The sequence below is a fragment of the Pongo pygmaeus genome, chromosome 6, assembly GCF_028885625.2.
Source record: "Pongo pygmaeus isolate AG05252 chromosome 6, NHGRI_mPonPyg2-v2.0_pri, whole genome shotgun sequence".
Classification (NCBI taxonomy): Eukaryota; Metazoa; Chordata; class Mammalia; order Primates; family Hominidae; genus Pongo; species Pongo pygmaeus.
The window spans coordinates 82,399,932-82,418,173 of record NC_072379.2 but is presented as its reverse complement, the minus strand read 5'-3'; the positions used below and the strand labels follow the sequence as shown (position 1 = coordinate 82,418,173).

Here is an 18,242-nt window from a genome sequence, read left to right as displayed (position 1 = left end):
AAAATGACTGATTAAGTATTGAAGTTAATGTGATTTATTCATCATCAAAAGCAAGCTGCATGACATACAGCTTAGGAACTCTGCTTGGAACAGAGATTCAGTGTACATAACTCAATAGAAATGTATAAATGAATCTATATGTACATGCATTGTGTGTGCATATCAATTTGCACACACATACACATGAGGCGTGGAGTTGATACTCCCCAGCTCAGACTGTCTATGACACTACTTATTTCTGTCATGGAAAGTCCATATAATCCAACACCATCTCTTCCCAGTGTCTGGAATCTCAAATTAATATCTTAGAATTTAATTCTATTAGCTGAATATAGATTCTTCCATAAATTCAGATAATCTGAGAGTGATCATACTTTAAACAATCCTCAGTCCATTAGACCTTAATGTGAAATAACTGGATTTCTTTTTAAAGAGTAGATTTGGATAAAGGGAAAGGTGGGAGGGAGAGAAAGCAAGATGGCTGTAGAATTCTGAACGGAGTAAAAAGGGGATTAAAGTGTGTGTGTGTGTGTGTGTGTGTGTGTGTGTGTATAGGTAGGTTGGAGGATACATTGCAGAAAGACAAACTTTGGGTTGAGTTCATTCATTCCTGTGGGATTAATCACTGTGCACAACCTTGTAAATAGCTTCTTTAAATTAAATTATTCTTTCCCCTCTGGACAGAGAGATAATAGCTTATTTTAATTTTATTTATTTTTGTTAAAAAGCAATACATGCACTGGATACTAAATTTAGAAGTTACCAAGGAGGTAACTTGGTATGTTACCTCCTTGTAACAAGAACAAGTGCATGTCTGTCCTGATCCCCCAATCCCCCAGTTCTTCTTGGAGGCCACCACTATAACCAGTTTCGTGTTCTCAGTGTTTACAAATATATTTGCATATGATAGCATAGTTTGTATACTGTTTGGCTCCCTGCTTCTCTCACTCAGTAATATATCTTGAGATCTTTCCATTTCAGTCTATATAGAACTGCCCCTTTTTTTAACGGTTGTATAGTATTTGATTGGACGGATGTATCATAATTTATTGAAGCAGTCTCCTATCAATTAACATGGAGGTTGTTTAGCCATTCGAACAATGCTGTAGTGTAGTGCATGTTCTTGTATGTAGACCAGGTTGTCAAGATTCCTAAGTCCAGGAGCACATTTCACAGAGTACAATGCAAATGGTGTTTTTTTGTTGAGTTGTGCAATACAGTGATCCTTTAGGACATTTCACATGGGTGTTTATGCTTATAGGATAAATACCCAGGAGTGGCATGTCTCTAGTGTTTTTCACTTAAATGAGAGAAATTTAATATGTGATCACCAGGCCCACTTTTAATGTGGTCATCATCCTCAGAGCACCCTCTAGTAGTTCATCATTTCTTGTAAGGGGCAATGCCCAGTAGTAATCGTAATATTCTAGATTTCTTATGACCTTATCTAATCAGTGAAGAATACAACGTTTACTTCTCTTGTTCTGGGCACTACACTTTTATTAATGTAGTTTCAGATTGTATTATTTTTTTGGCAGCACCATCCCACTGTTGGCTTATTTTGAGATTACAGCTCAAATCCCTAAGTTGTTTCTGAAATAAATGACCATTAAATCATATTCTGCTTACTTTGTACTTATAAGTGGAATTTTTATAATCTATAAGCAAACTTTTGATTTATCCATGTTAAAATTTATTTTGTTGTTTCAGCCCTAAAGTAACTTCTACGCTGTGACTGTTGAAGAACTATCTCTTCATCTTCTTGCCCTCAGTATTTTTTCTTTCTGCACCTATTTTCCATTCTCCATTCATAAAAGCTTAAATGCTATGGCTATTGGCATTGACATAGAAAGAAGGTTTATAAAGTCATCATAGTTATAGCTTGTCAAATGTGGCAACAGTTGCAGATTTATAGAAAAAAGACCAGCTCAGCGTATAGAAGTCAGAGATCAGAGGGACAAAAGAGAGAGAGAGAGGCAGAGAGAGAGAATGCACATTTCCAAAAACCAATGGGAAAAATTATTGAAGATCTCAGTTCTAGGCACATCTATGCTTCCCCTGCCCAATTCATTTAGGTATGCCTTGTAGACATAGTTAATTTTGCAACATATCTTATTTTCCTGTTTATTTTGGCTGCTAGGAAATTCAAAGGCAAATTTGCAATGCCATTCTAGTGTATAGGATACAGTTTATATTTTGTGTATGTATTTGTCTTACTTTTGACATTTTTATTTTCCTACTTTTTTGTTTTGCCCTCATTTTCTAAATCGTTTAAAAAATCTTTAAGTGTGTGAAAGTTGAGAGTTGCCTTAAATTCGTCTTTGGAAAGCGATATTGCATAAATCAACAGGCAAGCAAATAAAATGTTGGAGTGATAATTTTTTAAAAAAGATTAAATACATTCATATGTTGGATTGACAACAACTATAGGAAAAAAGATTTTGGATAGAATAAAAATTATAAGCTTGCAACTGACAGCCTTGGAATCATTCAAGACAAACTCTCAATGATTGAAAGTTTTTTAAAAAACTATCCTTGAAGCATCTCAAATAACTCAGCATGCAAAATAAAATACAGTTACATAAATGAAGATCCCAAACTTAAATGCCTTCAAGACCTAGAAAGGTAAAGTAAATAAAGGAACAAGACACAGTAATAAGAAATAGTAGAGACAGTGAGAGCTTGAGAAAGCCTGTTCCCCTGATGAATATCAGAATATGCTATTAAACAAAACGCCTGCAGACCCATTAGCTGTTAGTTTAAAACCTCTGTCATCCCCTCTCCACCCCACTTTTATAAATGTGGCCAAAATAAAATACTTGTAAAAATCCTCACAGAACAGGGAGAAAGCCTAGGTCAAGAAGTTAAACTTTCTTTCCTTTTTTTTTTTTTTTTTTTTTTTTCAGGTTACTGGTTGCCTAGCTATAAATTGAAGTCTTCCTGGGCCACAGGCCTGCATCTCTCTGTCTTGTTTGGCCACGTGGAATGTCTTCTGGTGCTACTGGACCACAATGCTACAATCAACTGTAGACCCAATGGGAAAACCCCTCTTCACGTGGCTTGTGAAATGGCCAATGTGGATTGTGTTAAGATCCTCTGTGATCGTGGGGCAAAGCTCAATTGCTACTCCTTAAGTGGACACACAGCTTTGCACTTTTGTACAACTCCAAGTTCCATTCTCTGTGCCAAGCAATTGGTTTGGAGAGGTAAGCCTTTCTGGGTGGCCAACATTATTGTCTGCTTGTACACTCATGGTTTCAAGACTTTGTGAGCCCTACCTCCCCCAGGTGATGTAGTAAGCATAAAGATGCAATTATGCCTAGTACAGAAGGCCCTAAAAAATACATAGTTCTGTTGATTCAGGTAATTCAGTGATGATCACATTAAAATCTTATTATTATTATCTAATAGCAGGAAGTTCATTCATTTACTCATTTACTTAACAAATATTTATTTAGCTCCTATTATGCATCAGGTAATGCACTAAGTAAATGAAAAAGAGAAAATACTCCTGCCCTCAAAGAAGGTATATTCTAATAGGAGAGATAAATATTAACAAAATAAATTCATAAATATATAATTATAAATTGGGAAAGTGTTGTGAAGGAGAAAACAGGAGTTATGAATGAGAATGTCAGAAGTGAATTACTATAAAATGTGTAAAGTCTTCTCTAAGGATATTATGCTAGGTAGGCTGAAATTTTAAGAATGAAAAGGACGGCCAGGTGCTGTGGCTCATGCTTGTGGTACCAGAAGTTTTGGAGGCTAAAGTGGGAGGATCACTTGAGCCCAGGAGTTCGAGACCAGTCTCGGCAATATAGGGAGACCCCATCTCTACAAAAAGTAAAAAAAGTTAGCCGAGCATGGTGGCATGCACCTGTGGTCCCAGCTACTCAGGAGACTGAGGTAGGAGGGTCACTTGATCCCAAGAGGTCAAGGCTGCAGTGACTTGTGATTATGCCACTGCACTCCAGCCTGACTGACAGAGACCCTGTCTCAAAACAAAAAACAAAGAACAAAAACAAACAAACAAAAAACAAATGGGAAGGAGACAGCCATTAAAAAAGAAAGCCGAGAGGAAGAGGGGTCTAGCTATAGGAAATAGCTTGAGCAAAATTTCTAAGAGAGCAATAAAACTTGGAATATTAAACAGATAGAAGAGGGCTACTATGACCAGAGTATCATCGATGTGGGGTAGGGTGGGAAGGACGAGAGTGTAGAGGGGAGTGTCACAAGATGACATTGGATGTGTTAGATCCTACAGGGCCTTCGAGGGTCAAAGTGTAGGGCTCTGAAATAGAGCCACAAAAAAGTTTTCAGTAAGACAGTGACATGATTTAATTTTCCTTTAAAGTCATTATTTTGGAGTTATGCAGAAAATGGATTGGAGGTGCACAAGAATGGAAGCAGGGATACCAGTAGGGAAGCTATTGTAATAGTCTAGGTGAGAGAAGATGGTGGCAAGCTCAGATAGAAAGCTCAGATAGGGACAAGCTCAGATAGGGGCAAGCTCAGATAGGAAGCTCAGATAGGGGCAAGCTCAGATAGGAAGTTTAGGAGATGGGTTTGCAATACATTTTGGAAGTAGAATTGTTGGGATTTGGAGATGGATTGGATGTGGGTGGGGTGTGAAGGAAAAAGGAAGTCCCAAGTATTATTGCCAAGTTCCAGGTTTCAGAAAATAGGCAGATAGTGATGCCATTTTTTGAGATAAAGAAACTTGAGGAAGAGGCACCTATGTAGGGATAATCATTAAATCCATTTTTTAAAAAGTCAGTTTATGGAGGTAAAATTTTCACTCAGTAAAATTAACAGTACAATTTAACATTTTGAGAAATACTATTTTTGTGAAACTATCATGCCAATCATCTTAAAAAGTTTCCTGATGCCCTTTGTAGTTAGTCCTCTTCCCCTCTACATCTACAGGCAACCACTGACGTTTTCTGTCCCTATAATTTTGCCTGTTTTCAGAATGTCATATACATTAAAATATAAAATATGTAGGCTTCTGAGTCTGGTTTCTCCTACTTAGCATAATACATTTGAGATCCATCCATGTGGTTGCATGGACCAATAAATTAGACCTTTTTATTGCTGAGTAGTATTCCATTGTATACACATAACAAAATTGATCTACCCCCCAGTAGAGGGACATTTGGAATGTCCTTAGGTTTTGTCAGTTTTCAAAGAAAGGCTGATATAAACATTTGCACACAGGTTTTTATGTGGACATTTTTATTTCTCTTATGTAAATACCTAGGAGTGGGATGATGGCTATGTGGTAAATTTATAAGAAACTGCAACACTGTTTTCCAAAGTAGTTCTATCATTTCGTATTTCTGTCAGCAATGTATGAGAATTCCAGTTGCTTGGCAGAACTTGATAATGTGAGATAAAAAAAAATTAGGCTGGGCACGGTGGCTCACACCTATAATATCAGTATTTTGGGAGGCCAAGGTGGGAGAACTGCTTGGGTCTAGGAGTTTGAGATCAGCATGGACAACACCAGTTTGCAATCATTACAAACATATTAGAATAGCTAACATATTGGGTAACATTCTAAATGTCCCTCTACTAGGGGGTAGATCATTAGAATGTTAGCCATTCTAATATGTTTGTAATGGTATCTCATTGTTTTAATTTGAATTTCCCTGATGACTAAAGACGTTGAACATGTTTTCATGTATTGATTTGCCATCTGTATGTTATTTACTTTGGTGAAATGTCTATAACTTTTGCTCCTTTAAAAAAATGGGTTGCCTGTATTCTTATTGATTTGAGAGAGTTTTTGATATATATTCTGAATACTAGTCATTTATCAGGTACATAGTTTGCATGTATTTTTCTTCATTCTGTGACTTTTCATTTTCCTAACAGTATCTTTCAAAGAGAAGAAGTATTTAATTCTGATAAATTCAATTTATTAATTTTTTTTCCTCCTAGCAACAAAATTTGTTTTCTATGTTTATTTCTAGAGGTTTTGTCATTTCAGATTTTACTTGTAGGTATAAGATTCATTTTGAGTTAATTTTTTTATATGGTATAAGTTATGAGTTAGATTCATTTTGAGTTAGTTTTTTATATGGTATAAGTTATGGGTTAGGTTCATCTTTTTTTATATGGATGCCCAATTTTTTCAACACCATTTGTTGAAAAGAATATTCTTTCACCATCGAACTGCCTTAGTATTTTTGTCAAAAATCAATTGGCAATATATGCATGGGTTTATTTCTGGACTCCAGCCTATTCCATTGACCTATATATATTTTTATTTTTTTCCCTAATGCTCCACTGACTTGATTGTCATAGGTTTGTATCAAGTCTTGAAATCAGATAGAGTGAGTCCTCCTAGATCAGTTTTAAGTATGAGAGTTTTCATATCTCTTTGAAACTTCAGTGAAAATGTCAAGGATGCACTTTATATAAAAGTATAGATTTCAGAACAGAGCCCTGGACTAAAGCTATAATTTCAGAATTGTTGGCCTATAGATTGTATTTGAAGCCAAGGAAATCAATGGAATCACCTGGATAAAGAGTATATATACAGAAAAGTGAATCTATGAAAAAGCCCCGATGAATTCTAACATTTCAATGTTAGAAGGATGGGGAGAAACCAATAAAGGAGAGTAAGATATACTGATAAGTAAAATTGGAGAAAACCAAGAGTATTTTGGCAACACAAGGACAAAGAAAGAGGTAGTAGGTTCCAGAAGCAGAGAGTGGCCAGCTATAGTGATAGCTACACAGGGCTAATTAGATGTTCATTAGATTAGGTGACAGAGTTATCACTGACAAAAATAGTTTTGGTGAAACTGTGTTGAAAGCCAGATTTAAATGGTATAAAGTACAAATGGATGGTAAGAAACCAGAGATGTCACAGGTAAACAATTGTTAAAAAGAAGTGAGGCTGCAGAAGTGAACATAAGAAGAGCATGATTGCTGGAGGGGGCTGGAGGGAGATCACAGGCAAGAATTACCTACAGTTGGAGATCAAAGAAAAAGCTTGTGTGCTAAAGGAAATGATTCATAGAGAGAAAACAGTTGAAGATGCACGAGACAGGATAACTGAAAGTCTTTCAGAAGTTGAGATGAGATTAAATCCAGAGACTATGGGATACATCCTCTTTTTTTTTTTTTTTTTTTTTTTGAGACGGAGTCTCGCTTTGTCGCCTGGGCTGGAGTGCAGTGGCGCCATCTCAGCTCACTGCAAGCTCTGCCTCCTGGGTTCACGCCATTCTCCTGCCTCAGCCTCCCGAGTAGCTGGGAGCATCCTCATTTTTAAGAAGTGGGACAAAGTAAAAGATGGTTTTAAATGCCAGAATATTTATAGATTTGATGGTGCTAAGATGAGGGAGTTCTGATGGTTTTTCCCCTCAACAATGTGTCAAAGTCACCAGCCAAAAAATGAGAGGAGAGCAGAAAGCGTAGACATTTTGATAAGAATGGAGAAGGAATAGGAAGTTGGGGAGAAAAAAAATGGGAGAATAAGCTTACTAGAGATATGTAGTAGGATTACTGGACTTATGAAAGATGCCATGTGGCTAGGAGCCGTGGCTTATGCTTGTAATCCCAGAATTTCGGGGAGGCTGAGGCAGGAGGACCATTTGAGGCCAAGTGTTTGAGATCAGACTGGGCAACATAATGAGACCACATCTTTACTAAAGGAAAAATAAATTAACCAGGCATGGTGGTGCAACTATAGTCCTAGCTACTCAGAAGGCTGAGGCAGGAGAATTGCTTGAGCTCAGGAGTTTGAGGCTGGCTGCTGTGAGCTATTATTGGACCACTGCACACCAGCCTGTGTGACAGAGCAAGATCTGTCTCCAAAAAAAAAAAAGCCATGATCTTTTCAACCTGTGGAAATGAAGGGGAAGAAAAAATTCAGCCCAGCATATTCTCCTTCTTCTTTGGTTCATCTGTTAAAAATGAGGATGTATCCAATATTCTCTGGATTTCATCTCATCTCAACTTCTGAAAGACTGGAACCTTTCAGTTATCCTGTCTCGTGCATCTTCAACTGTTATTTCTATGAATCACTTCCTTTGGCACACAAGGTTTTCCTCTGATCTCCAACTGTAGATAATACTGGCCTGTGACCTCCCTCCAGCAATCATGCTCTTCTTTGCTTTTTCAGCCTCCCCTTTAGGAAGGAAGCTACAGGGACAAGGTTAGGCATAATTTGGAGCTTACCCACATTTTCTATGTGTGGCCATCACCACTCTTCACATTTACTGATTCATTTATGTTTAGATTTAGTTTTTGTCTTTATTGATTTTTAAATTTAATTAGTTTAAACATGCAAGCTTTTTATTTTTAAGAGTTTTAGGAATTTTAGAAATTATATATTAATTTACTCATTAACTTTTTAATTAAAACATTTTTTGTCTTACTTTTTGTAATAATGAAATGAAGATGCCTACTTTACTCTGCATGAAGCAAATCCTGACAGTAGGAGGAAAATTTGTTACTGCAGGAAAGCCATAAAAATTCAAATGTTTCTTAGCAGAATGTAGCATGGGGGCAATGTAAAGGGGACCATGCCTTTTAAAAGACTGTTCCCTGCTACTTTATGTGACAGTGACACAAGTCACCCACATGTTAGGAAATTCCCTGGTCAATGAAGTGGAACATGGTAAGGCAAGATGTCACTGGCCTTCATTTTAATCCGAAATAAATATGGCTGCTGGACAGACGCTGCTCTTACTACCTCACCGCGTTCCATCTTTTCATCTTAATCATAAATAAGAACATTTAAGATCTACTTTCAACAAATTTCCAGTAAGCAATGCAGTGTTACTAACTATAGTCATCCTGCTGTACATTAGATCTTCAGAACTTATTCATCATCCGATGTAACTGAAACTTTGTTAACTTTTTACATTGCCGCCTTTTCATGTGACTTCATCAACCACAAACTGACAGAGTGGCCAAACCTTTCACTCCCTAGAGGTTTCACCTTTCCCAGCCAGTACAGTTATTCCCCATCTCTTTTGTTCCTGTCAACAGAGGGAGACTACCTAGAGATGAGAAGGAAGAAAGAGGTAGGGGGAAGCTTGGGCAACGCTTGTAGGCTGACACTAATGAATTAGGCTTATAACAATCAAGGAGAGAGAATAGAAGTCCATTAAAGATCCGCTTACTCTTTCAAGCCATGTCATCAAAGGCCGAATTCACAAAGAAAATAAAGATAAATTAGAGAAAGCAAAAATGTTCAACTTCAGTAGGGCAAACACCATAAAATTAAAAGGCAATCATAAAACTGGGGAAAATATTTGAGACTATATGACAAAGGGCTTACTATATACAGAAGTTTTTCAATTAAAGTAATGAGGCTAACAACTAAAAAAAAAAAAAAAGAGAGAGAGAAAGAGGTAAAAAAAGAAGAAGAACAAAACGACCAAGAACAGGAATATTTAAGGGAAGAAAAAGAATAATCATATAAACAGCAAATAAATATATGACATAATGATAGCCTTCATTGGTAATCAGTAACATGTGAATTAAAATAACAATTCGATATTTTGTTGTTGTTTATTACATTAATAAGCATACAAAAGATAATACATATGTGACAAACACATAGGGAAGTGCTCTTACACAGGCTTAATAGAATGTAAATAGGTACCAGCCTGGGGGGGCAAATTGATAACACATATCAAAAGCTTAAAACTTTCTTGTAACTTAGAAATTTCACCTCTAGGATTAGGGACCAATTCTAGGCAGGGGACCTTTTTACCCAGGGCTGTCATTTACTTAGGGCCTCAAATTCAGACTTTAGATGTTATCTCTGAACTGGGTTATACCTAAAGTCAAAGAGATAACTGGGGAGAAAGAAAAAGAAAGACACTGATCATGTAACTTAGAATTGTGCTTGGTCACATGACCTGCAGTACACTAGAAATTAGAGACTTTCTCCTAATTCTGTAAGAGTTTTTAGAATAATGCAGTTAGAGTATGTTTTACTTATTTTACCTTATATTTTTGTCTTAGAAGTTTTGATTGGTTAAGAAAAACATTTAAAATGTACCACAATTGAAAATATATAGATAGGCACTTTTAATTTTTAAATGTATTTAGAGTCTCAAAAAATTGCTTGATTCCTATTTGCCCTCAGAGAGTCATTTATATTACTGAAAAACTGAAAAACACTTACACATCTAATAGAAAATTTCATGTTGTTACCGCTATACCATGCAGATATTTAAAATGATGTTTAAAAGAATGTCCATTCACATGGGAAGGTTGTAAAAAGCAGCTTATGTGACAGTATGGACTGTATAGATGTATTTTTCTAAAAATTGTATGTGACTATGCATATCAAAATAATATTTAAAATATCAGAGTCAAACTTGATATCATAGCTAATGTTTAACTGTAGCTAAGCAATTTCGAAAAGGCAAATCTGTTATTTTAGATCCTTGCTGCTAGAATAATTTTTTAAAGTGTGGCAGCTGGCAGATATATAAATAAGAAAACAAACCTGTGAATCAGATCATTGGGTAAAATTTCAGCCCATCTTATGCATGAGGAGAAAGTAAGTGTTTTGCAGGTAGGTCTTCTAACCTGGAAACTAAAAGACTGTGAGCATCTTGTTTTCTTTCCTTTGCATTTTTATGCCTCAGCTTCTTGGACAGCACTTGGCACATAGAAAGTGCTCAATAAATAGTTACTGAGATTACTGACAGATCTGGGAATGGCTCCAGAAGCCCTGAGTGCATGGATGGGGACCCACTGCCACCTAATAAATGAAAACTGTGTGGTTCACGGTTAATGAAATGCTGCTCTTCATCAGTTTTACCCTCTCAGTCTCTAGAGATATAGCCGAAGGCTAAATTTTCTCTCTCTTAGATTGTGTCATAGATATTCTGGGGGAGAACTCAAATACATCACTTTGTAGCTGGACAGAGGGAATTGAGACAACATATAGACAAGGAAAATACGTCAGGCTAACATTAAGCTCAGGACCACAGAAGTCCATTAGAGGAAGAACCAATGCCATGGCAACTGAAAACCGATGTAATTTCATTTGCTATTTAATGGGCTGTTTGTGGAAAAGTGCTCTTTGTGGAAAAGGCTAATTGAGGCAAAAAAATTGAATCCAATTTTCTCTTAAAGGATTTTCCCCTATTTTTTCAGTGTTGCAGAGCCTGCTTTATCCCCACGCTGGATTTTGTCTGCTAGTTTTCTGTTTGCCTTTCTACTTAATGCCCCCATCTCCTGGCCTTTGTTGCCTTTGGTATTAGTAAAATAATGTTCATCAGTTGAGAAGGCTTATTTACCTTGGTGAAAAACGTCCTCTCCTTGAATCCTGCATTTCCCTATGAATAAAGAGAGTCAGGGCAGGTTTAGGTGGCTGATAAGCAGCATATTATTTCTACCTATTCCATTCGTAAGAGGAAAATGAAAGCTGCCTGCTTTACTCTGCATGAAGCAAATCCTGACAGTAGGAAGAAAATTTGTTACTGCAGGAAAGCCATAAAAATTCAAATGTTCCTTAGCAGAATGTAACACGGGGACAATGTAAAGGGGGCCATGCCTTTTAAAAGACTGTTCCCTGCTACTTTATCTGACAGTGACACAAGTCACCCACATGTTAGGAAATTCCCTGGTCAATGAAGTGGAACATGGTAAGGCAAGATGTCACTGGCCTTCATTTTAATCCGAAATAGATATGCCTGCCGGACAGACGCTGCTCTTACCACCTCGCCGCGTTCCATCTTTTCATCTTCTGTGTTATACATTGTAATAGCATAAATCTGACCATGTTAGTCATTTGCAAACCACCCTGAGGATTTTTGCAACATCTGCTGTATTGTGAGTACCACCTGTACAATACGAATTTAATGTTCTCATCAAATTGATATTACTTATTAAATTTAATTTCAAAGGAAACTTGATATTACTATAAAAAATTGAAACACAAAATCCCTTGACATACATTGAGAGTAACAGTAACAGTAAATAAAAGGCAATTAAATTCTTGACCTCCATCTGCTCAGAGACCCTCTGTTCTCAGATGGCAGAAAATGACTCTAAAAGGCCATGTCTTCTGGTCACTGCTTTTTCCAGAAGCCTTGCCTCCAATCATTCTGCTCTGAGTGAGTGAACTTGAAATGAGTTTGTAGTCCCTATCTCACACCTAGTCAGTCAGCAGTTACTCCAGTCCCGTAAAGAATGTTCCACGAAAACTCATACCACACTTCAGGAAACACAACCTTAAGCAGTGCTTTCAAGTTGATAGTCTATTTAGTGGTGAAATTGTAGAAGCATCTCTTTAGAATCACAAATGAAACAACTTTTCTGCTCTCATCACAGTCTCTTCAGCCCTGTCCTGGAGGTCCTAACTGGCACAAACAGAAGAGAAAAATAAATAATGTATGATGATTGAAAAGAAGGAAGCAAAATGGCCATTATTTAAAACAGAATGTTTGTCTACACAGAAAATCCAAGAAAATCTACAATTAAATGGTTACAACTAGTAACTGAGTTCAGCAGAGGTAGTGCATTTAAGATCAATATACAAAAATCAATTGCATTTCTGTATACCAGAAATAAGTAGCTAGAAATTGTAATGTAAGAAAAGATATATTTATAATATCACAAGAAATTTAAGGGGCCTAGAAAATATATTTAGCAAAAGAGGTGGAAGAAATATGAAAATTGTTTAAAAGACATTAAGAAGATACCATATTCAAGGTTTATTATGAAAAATGTAGTACTAGATTATTCCTTCTTCAGAGACAACCACTTTTACTTCCTTGAGCTGATTAGTTTGATATTTAGCTCCAAATTACTAAATAAATACCATTTATTTATCCATAAAAGTGGAAAAGAATAAGTAGCAATAGAAGCAGCTTTATGAGAATCTATTGATTTATTCTAATGGAAAATGAGGATCTGGCTCCTTTTCCTCTATCCATGTCCCTCCTCCCAAGTACTTATTCATTCCCTGTCCCTTATGATGGAGTTATATTATAACTATGAGGCTGTGGTCAACTATGATAGCTTCTTTTTTGTACAATGTTTGTTATCTCTGTAGAAAACTGTCTTATTTCATTCTTTTGCTTAATTTTCTACATACTCATTGCTATTTAATCTCAAAGCTTTTGCCAATATTTTTATTTTATTTTATTTTATTTATTTTTAGAGACAGGGTTTCACTCTGTCACCCAAGCTAGAATGCAGTGGCATGACCATGGCTCACTGCAGGTTTGACTTCCCAGGCTCAAGCAATCCTCCCACCTCAGCCTCCCAAGTAGCTGAGACTACAGGTTCGTGGGCCATGCCTGGCTAATTTTTAAAAAATTATTTTTAGTAGAGACAGGGTCTTGCTATTTTGATGAGGCTAGTCTCTAACTCCTGGCCTCAAGTGATCCTCCTGCCTAGGCCTACAAAGTGCTGGAATTATAGGTGTGAGGCATTGTGCCTGGTCAGACAATAGTTTTAATCTTTTCTGAAATATTTAAACTCAGTGGGTATTTTATCAATGTTATTTTCTTGAAAAAGTTCCTTCTGGAGTCTTCAGACCTGCTCCAACTAGGTTCAGGTTGATGTGCATTTGGTGAACAACTGTCATCCTGGGATCCCCATTCCCTATCATCCCAGGGACACCCTTTTCCTCTCCCCTGTTTTCTGGACCACAAGTCTTCCTAAATCTTGGTGTGTTGCTTGTTTGGGTTAGATATGTCCTCTGGTACATTTCTGAGAAAGGGTGCGTGAGACTATACATGCACCCCAGTGCATGAATTCTACCCCCGAGTTAGAGTAGAATTCTAGATTCATAAACATTTTCTTTTAGCATGGTGAAGGCATTGCCCCGTTGCCTTCTAGTTTCCAGTACTGCACCTGGAAAATTGAAAGCCATTTACATCTTCATTTTTTTATGTGAATTATTATCTTCCTCTCTGGGGAATTTAGATTCTTTTTTCTTTTGGTCTTTGATGTTCTAAAATTTCACAATGAACTGCCTTGGTAGGTTTATCTTCATCCTTTGTACTGAGTCCATTCAATTCCAAAATGCTTGTCTATGAGTTCTGAAAAATGTTCCTGAATTATTTCCTGGGTGAGTTCTTTTCTTCTGCTTTCTATATGCTCTCTTTCTTGAATTACTATTATTTGAACATCAAACCTCCCTGGACTGTTTCTCTAATTGTCTTGTATTGTCTCGTCTCTCCTATTTTAGGTTTTTTTATTCTCTACTTTCTGGGAGATCTTTTCTAGGTTGTTTTTCTCTGTTTTAATTGTCTCTGTCAACTATATTAGAGGTTTTCCTTAGATGTCTTATAATCCTTGGCTGTCTGCCTGTATTTAAGATCCGAGTCACTAAAAGCTGATTCGGAATCTAATCATCTACGTAGAGGTTTTTTGTTTGTTTGTGTTTTTGCTCTAGGATAGCTGGCTAGACCTTTCATCTGAGGAATCTCTGATATAGTCTCTTATGAATATTTTTTTTCTTGAGATTGGTCAGATTCTCTGAAGAAAAGTCTAACTGGCTTTTTTTCTAGAGAGTCAAGACCTAAGTGCCGTTATTCCAGGTGCTAAGTTAGGGGAAAAGGCTGGGGATGCAAATTTAGCATATCTGCTACCTAGAATGCTCTGCTCCTCTTCTTTGCTGAGCAAACTTCTACTCCTATGCAAGGTCTTAGTTCAGACTTCACTTCTGAGGATCAGCCTTCCTTAATTCCTTTAAACTCAATTAGGTCCCTATGCTATGTTCTGTATTCTCATAGCACATTGTAGCTTTCCTTTGTGGCACTTACATTTATTTGTTGAATTCTTTGATTAGTATCTGCCTCCCTCACTAAACCATAAGTTTCAGGAGAGCAGAGACTGTTTTGCTTGGCAGAGCCCAGTGCATAGTACATATTGGCTGTTGATTGTTAAAAATTTATTGAATGTTCAATTGACAACAAGTTCTAGCACTAGAGAAAAGCGTGCAGTTGAACCAGAGCAATTTCATGATCATTACCAGTAAAATCGTGCTCAGTTGTACACATTGCTTCTTTCCCATATGAAGAGAGTATGTCAGGAAGGAGGGAGAAGTCAGAAGTGTTAAATACTATGGAGAGATCCAGTAAGTTGAGAGTTAAACAGCTGTTATCGGATTTAGTGACATGGATGGAACTGAAGATTATACCAATCAGTTGAGTGATGGACACAGAAATCAGAGCGCGGGGGATTGAGAACTAAAAAGGAGGGTGTCTGAAAGTGTGAACAAGCCTTTTAAAGAGTATTTGTGAAGAGGAGATGAGAAGGTAGATGAAGAGGAAAGTGGGTTTGAACATTTTTTTTTTTTTAGATTTTAGATGATAGAAACCTGAGCATTTAAAAAACTGATGGAAAAATCCACCAGTAGGGCAGAGATTGAAGACAAAGAAGAGAGTAGGGATAATTTTTGGTGTGACGATTCTGAGAAGTTTGGGAAATGAGATTCAGAGCAGGTAAAAGGATTGACTTTGGAGAGGAGAACCTCTGTTCTATCGTAGCCAGAGGCAGAGAAGGAGAGAATGAGAGTTGATGTGTGTGGTGGGAAGGCTTTAAGGAAGCTTCCCTTTGAAGGGCATTTTTTATGTAAAGTAAGAAGTGAAGAGAGTTGAGAGTGAAAAGAGAAGAGGTATAAAAGATTTGACGAAAAAGGAGGTTTGAAATAATTGTTAGAGAGAATATATTTTCTATAATTATAGAGAATAATTATTATAGGGAATTATAGAGAACGGGAAAGTAAGTCAAACAGAGAAACATTGGGTTTCCGAGCAGTCTGGAGGGTCCAATTGAGTTTTGATGTTTGACTTTATGATGGTACTAGTCTTGCACAGGTGGCACAGGTGGTTTTTGTCACACAGCACTCAGCTGCTTGGGTGCAGGCACTGAGACAGCAGATAATTGGGTTCACACAGGGTTAGGGTCACTCATAATGGCCCCAGATAGATGCTATGAAGAGATGAAGGGAATTTAAAGTTCCAGCAAAAGTTATTAAAATGATAAAATATGGAACTAAGCTGGACAGAGAAGGAGAGAAGAAAGGAACATTTAATGGACAAAGAGAACACAGAGAGGGATCTGATGGAGTCCAAGAATGGTTATAGTGGACACTGAACAAGCAAGATGCAAAGACAGAAGATTGTGGGCAGAGAATTGGATATGTGAATCAGTGATTTCTGGAGACAGATACATTTCAGATAATGACTCAGTCCAGGTATGACTGTGGGTTGGAGTCGTCAAGTCAGAGTAGGAGAAAGTAACTGAAGTGAATGAGATTCAGAAACGGGGAGACCAGGAGATTGAGTGCGTCATTCATGCGGTATTAAAGCCCCCCAGAATAATGTCAGGAATTTTTGAGGAGAGGAGTAATGTGAGTTAGGTGCTAAAATCTTAAGAAACAGATGGGAAGATAATTATATTCGGGAAGGAGATTAGGTGGTATAGCTGAAAAAGCAAAGCCCTAAAGAAGTAGGGGTGTTCTTTTTATTTATCTTTCCACAAGAATTAGGGAGTAATTGGAAGGAGCAATGGGGAGTCAGATATATGAAAAAGAACACCCAGCTATATACCACAGGCCAAAGTTAAGCATCCCACATCCGTTGTTTGAGCTTGGAACACAGCAAAGCTAGTTTGGTTGCCATGGTGACCAACGCCATGTCTCCAGGCTCATTAATCCTCTGTTCCAAACTAAGCACTTAGCAATAGCTTCTGAATAAATGCAACAAAGCTCTGCATACTGAAAAGGGCACATTCATGTTAAGCAGAGGAAAAGGGTTTTCAATTTCATTCATTAAACTTGAGTAAATAATTTAATATCTTTGTGCGTCAGTCCTCCTAGCTAATGAATAAGGATAAATGCTTAATGGAAAATCTAGCTTAATAAAGTTAACAGCATCGGCGCTACATATAAAGGAAATTGATGTTGCCAGCATATATGCATATGAAGGGGAAAACTGAAAGGAAAATAACATATATTAAGCATCTATGATGTGGCTATGTCAGGTACTTGAAAATAAAATGTTTCATTTAATCCTTGCAACAACCATGTGAGGTTGCACATTATTCTGCTTATTTAAAAAATGAGGAATCAGAGACTCAGATAAGTTGAATCAGGCCTCAGTTCACAAAGCTTGTCAGATTCAAGCAGATCAAATTTTATTTGTTTTGGGTCCGTGATGCTCCCACTGTGTCTTGCTGGAAATTGAATAATGCTTGTCCTTCTGGGACATTTGGCTAATTAAAAAATTAGGAGAAAAGACTGTGCTAAGATGCCACTTAATATCTAAAAGAGAAGCTTAAATGCTAAATCAGAATCCTATTAGCTTAAAAAATTAACTATCCTAAGATTTTTTTAAAGGCTTTTCTTAAAAACAAAAATGAGAAGGCAGCTGGGTATATTAGAAGTGTGTTTAATTAAAAGACATGAAAAACTGTGGATGTTTCTTCCGAAATGAGTCCCATCAAGGCAATTGTTTATCCCCATTCTGTCGTTTTCTAACATGAAGAACTGCAGTTGCAAAGCACACTCTCAACACAGAAACTGATCCTTTCCTTTTAAGTATCATGCCTTTATTTTGGTTTCTGGATTTGCTCCAACAAGGGTGTAGATAAGTGATTGAAAAAGATATATTGAAAATCCATTAATTCATTTTCCTTAAAATTAAACTCTTTAATTAAAAGCAACACTTTGATCAATTTCTAATTTCTACCTCCAACAATGTAATATAGCAAGGTTTAAAATAATAGAAATAACTAGGCGTATGTTAAATATCCCTGTCACTAAACTTAGATGTTAGCATTTTTCTTTTTTTCTCCAAACACTAATTGTTTTGGTCTCACCTATATGACAATTTTAGGTCAATTTTCTCAAGTTTGGGTTGCTTACTGCAGCCAGGTGATTCCCAAGTGCATTTTCAGAGGAAAAGTAGTAATCACAGCCTTCTTTCCCACCTGTTAGCATTATAGGTTTCCTTCTCTGACTGACTCTCTTTAAATTCTACAATCAAAAACCATATGTGTCTTCCGTTCTGAGTTTTCAGTCTGGATGTGTTATCTTTGTTTTATAACTGGAAGCATCTGAAACCGGAAATTGAAGGATGAAATTTCCTTAGGCCTGTGCTTTATTTATTTTCTATCAGCACTTTTTCTTTAATTTGTTTCTTACTTAGGGGAGCCTGGATCTTATTATCCTCTGAACATTTTAAACACCCATTTAGCAAAAGATATCAGACTTACAAACAGAAATGTAAGTGTTTTCTTTG

At 36.8% G+C, this 18,242-nt stretch overlaps 1 protein-coding gene across 1 annotated transcript in view; it reads left to right on the top strand.

Moving 5' to 3' along the window:
* The window catches only part of ASB4 (ankyrin repeat and SOCS box containing 4), a 54,406-nt gene that overhangs the window by 6,892 nt on the left and 29,272 nt on the right, over nt 1–18,242 (top strand). The window contains exon 2 of the mRNA XM_054495453.1: nt 2,907–3,206. Coding sequence (XP_054351428.1) covers nt 2,907–3,206 — 300 coding nt within the window. The remainder of the gene's footprint in view (nt 1–2,906; nt 3,207–18,242) is intronic.